Source organism: Durio zibethinus, chromosome 4 (genome assembly GCF_047325235.1).
Source record: "Durio zibethinus cultivar Kanyao isolate XHJ-2024 chromosome 4, ASM4732523v1, whole genome shotgun sequence".
NCBI lineage: Eukaryota > Viridiplantae > Streptophyta > Magnoliopsida > Malvales > Malvaceae > Durio > Durio zibethinus.
Window position 1 is genome coordinate 19,108,955 of NC_143165.1, and position 1,368 is coordinate 19,110,322.

A 1,368-nucleotide genomic window follows, 5' to 3' on the forward strand; every position below is an offset into this window, starting at 1 on the left:
CAAAGCTTTTTTCTGACCTACATAAAAACAACGAAAAGGCACCAACGGTGAATGGCATGTAGTAGACAAACCAAGATGTAAAAGCTAAGTGGAAAAAAATGGCATGGGCTTCTGTTAGATCCTGGGACACATTAAGGATAGAATTAGGAAAGAAAACAGAATATGACAGACAAAAATAAGACAGAAAGCGACTCTAAGGTGGCAAGAACCAGTTACGAAGATGAAAGTATCTTGCATGAAAGGCTCTCAGCGGCGGAGACTAGAAGCCAGTCCCACCGGCAACCATGAAATGCCTAGCTTGGAACTATTGTGGGCTTGGAAACCAACGCACAGTTCATGCACTTCAAAAGCTTTTGAAGAGAGAAGGTCCCAATGTTGTGTTTCTAAGTGAGACACTGATACAAACAGACTCTTTGGAAAGGATAAAATGGAAATGCAACATGAATTAGGTGTCGTTCTATTGGCAGCAGTGGTGGATTGGCAATGCTATAGAGGGAAGGGATTGGAATGAACTTGGCTAGTTTCTCAAAAAATCACATAGACATGAATGTGGTGGATCAACATAACCAACAATGTCGATTGACAAGCTTCTCTGGAGAACCAAACACAAGTTTGAGATATGAAATATGGGCATTATTAAGACAGTTAGCGAGGAGTTCACATGGACCATGGCTGTGTTTTGGGGACTTTAACAAAATAATGTGGGACTCAGAGAAATGGGATGGAGCTACAAGTGCGGTATGGAAGATGGAAGATTTTCGAAATGCTATAGAGGATGCAGGATTAGAAGACTTGGGTTTTAAAGGAATATGGTACACATGGGAGAGGGGAAGAGTTGCTAGTCGAATGATACAGAAGAAGCTTGATATAGCACTTGGAAGCAAGCAATGGACAGACATTTTTCCACGTTTTTTGATAACAAATTTGATGGTCTCAGTATCAGACCACAACCCAATTCTGGTTGACATAGAAGGCTGCAAAGAAAAGAATCGAAATGGCTTGACAAGGAAAAAGTTTTTCTTTGAAGCAATGTGGACAAAAGAGGATACATGTGAAAGTATTATACCAAAGGGCTGGACTAGTAGGGGAAGAGACAATTTGGAAGAAAAGATCTAGGCATATGGAACAATACCACAATCAGGAAGTTTCATAATGAGATCAAAATGCTGAGTTCAAATTATGAGAAGCTTAAAATGAAGAATCCAAACGTCAAAAATATAAGGAAAGAAGTGGAGCTATGAGTCGAGATAAATGATTTGTTGGAGAAAGAGGAATTATTCTGGCAACAACGATCGAGAGTGAACTGGTTGAGGGATGGGGATAAAAACAACTTTCTTCCATGCTCAAGCAACTAGTAGAAGAAGGAAT

General features: G+C 39.9%; 1 protein-coding gene across 1 annotated transcript; it reads left to right on the forward strand.

The window, feature by feature from the left end:
* Positions 1-543: 543 nt before the first annotated feature.
* On the forward strand, positions 544-1,116 carry LOC149519281 (uncharacterized). Its single transcript, XM_089760255.1, has one exon. The coding sequence runs from the start codon at positions 544-546 to the stop codon at positions 1,114-1,116; it is 573 nt and encodes a 190-aa protein (XP_089616381.1).
* The last annotated feature ends 252 nt before the right edge of the window (positions 1,117-1,368 follow it).

Coding starts and splice junctions, on each gene's coding strand:
- LOC149519281 (XM_089760255.1), top strand. CDS start 544: ATGAATGTGGTGGATCAACATAACCAACAATGTCGATTGACAAGCTTC.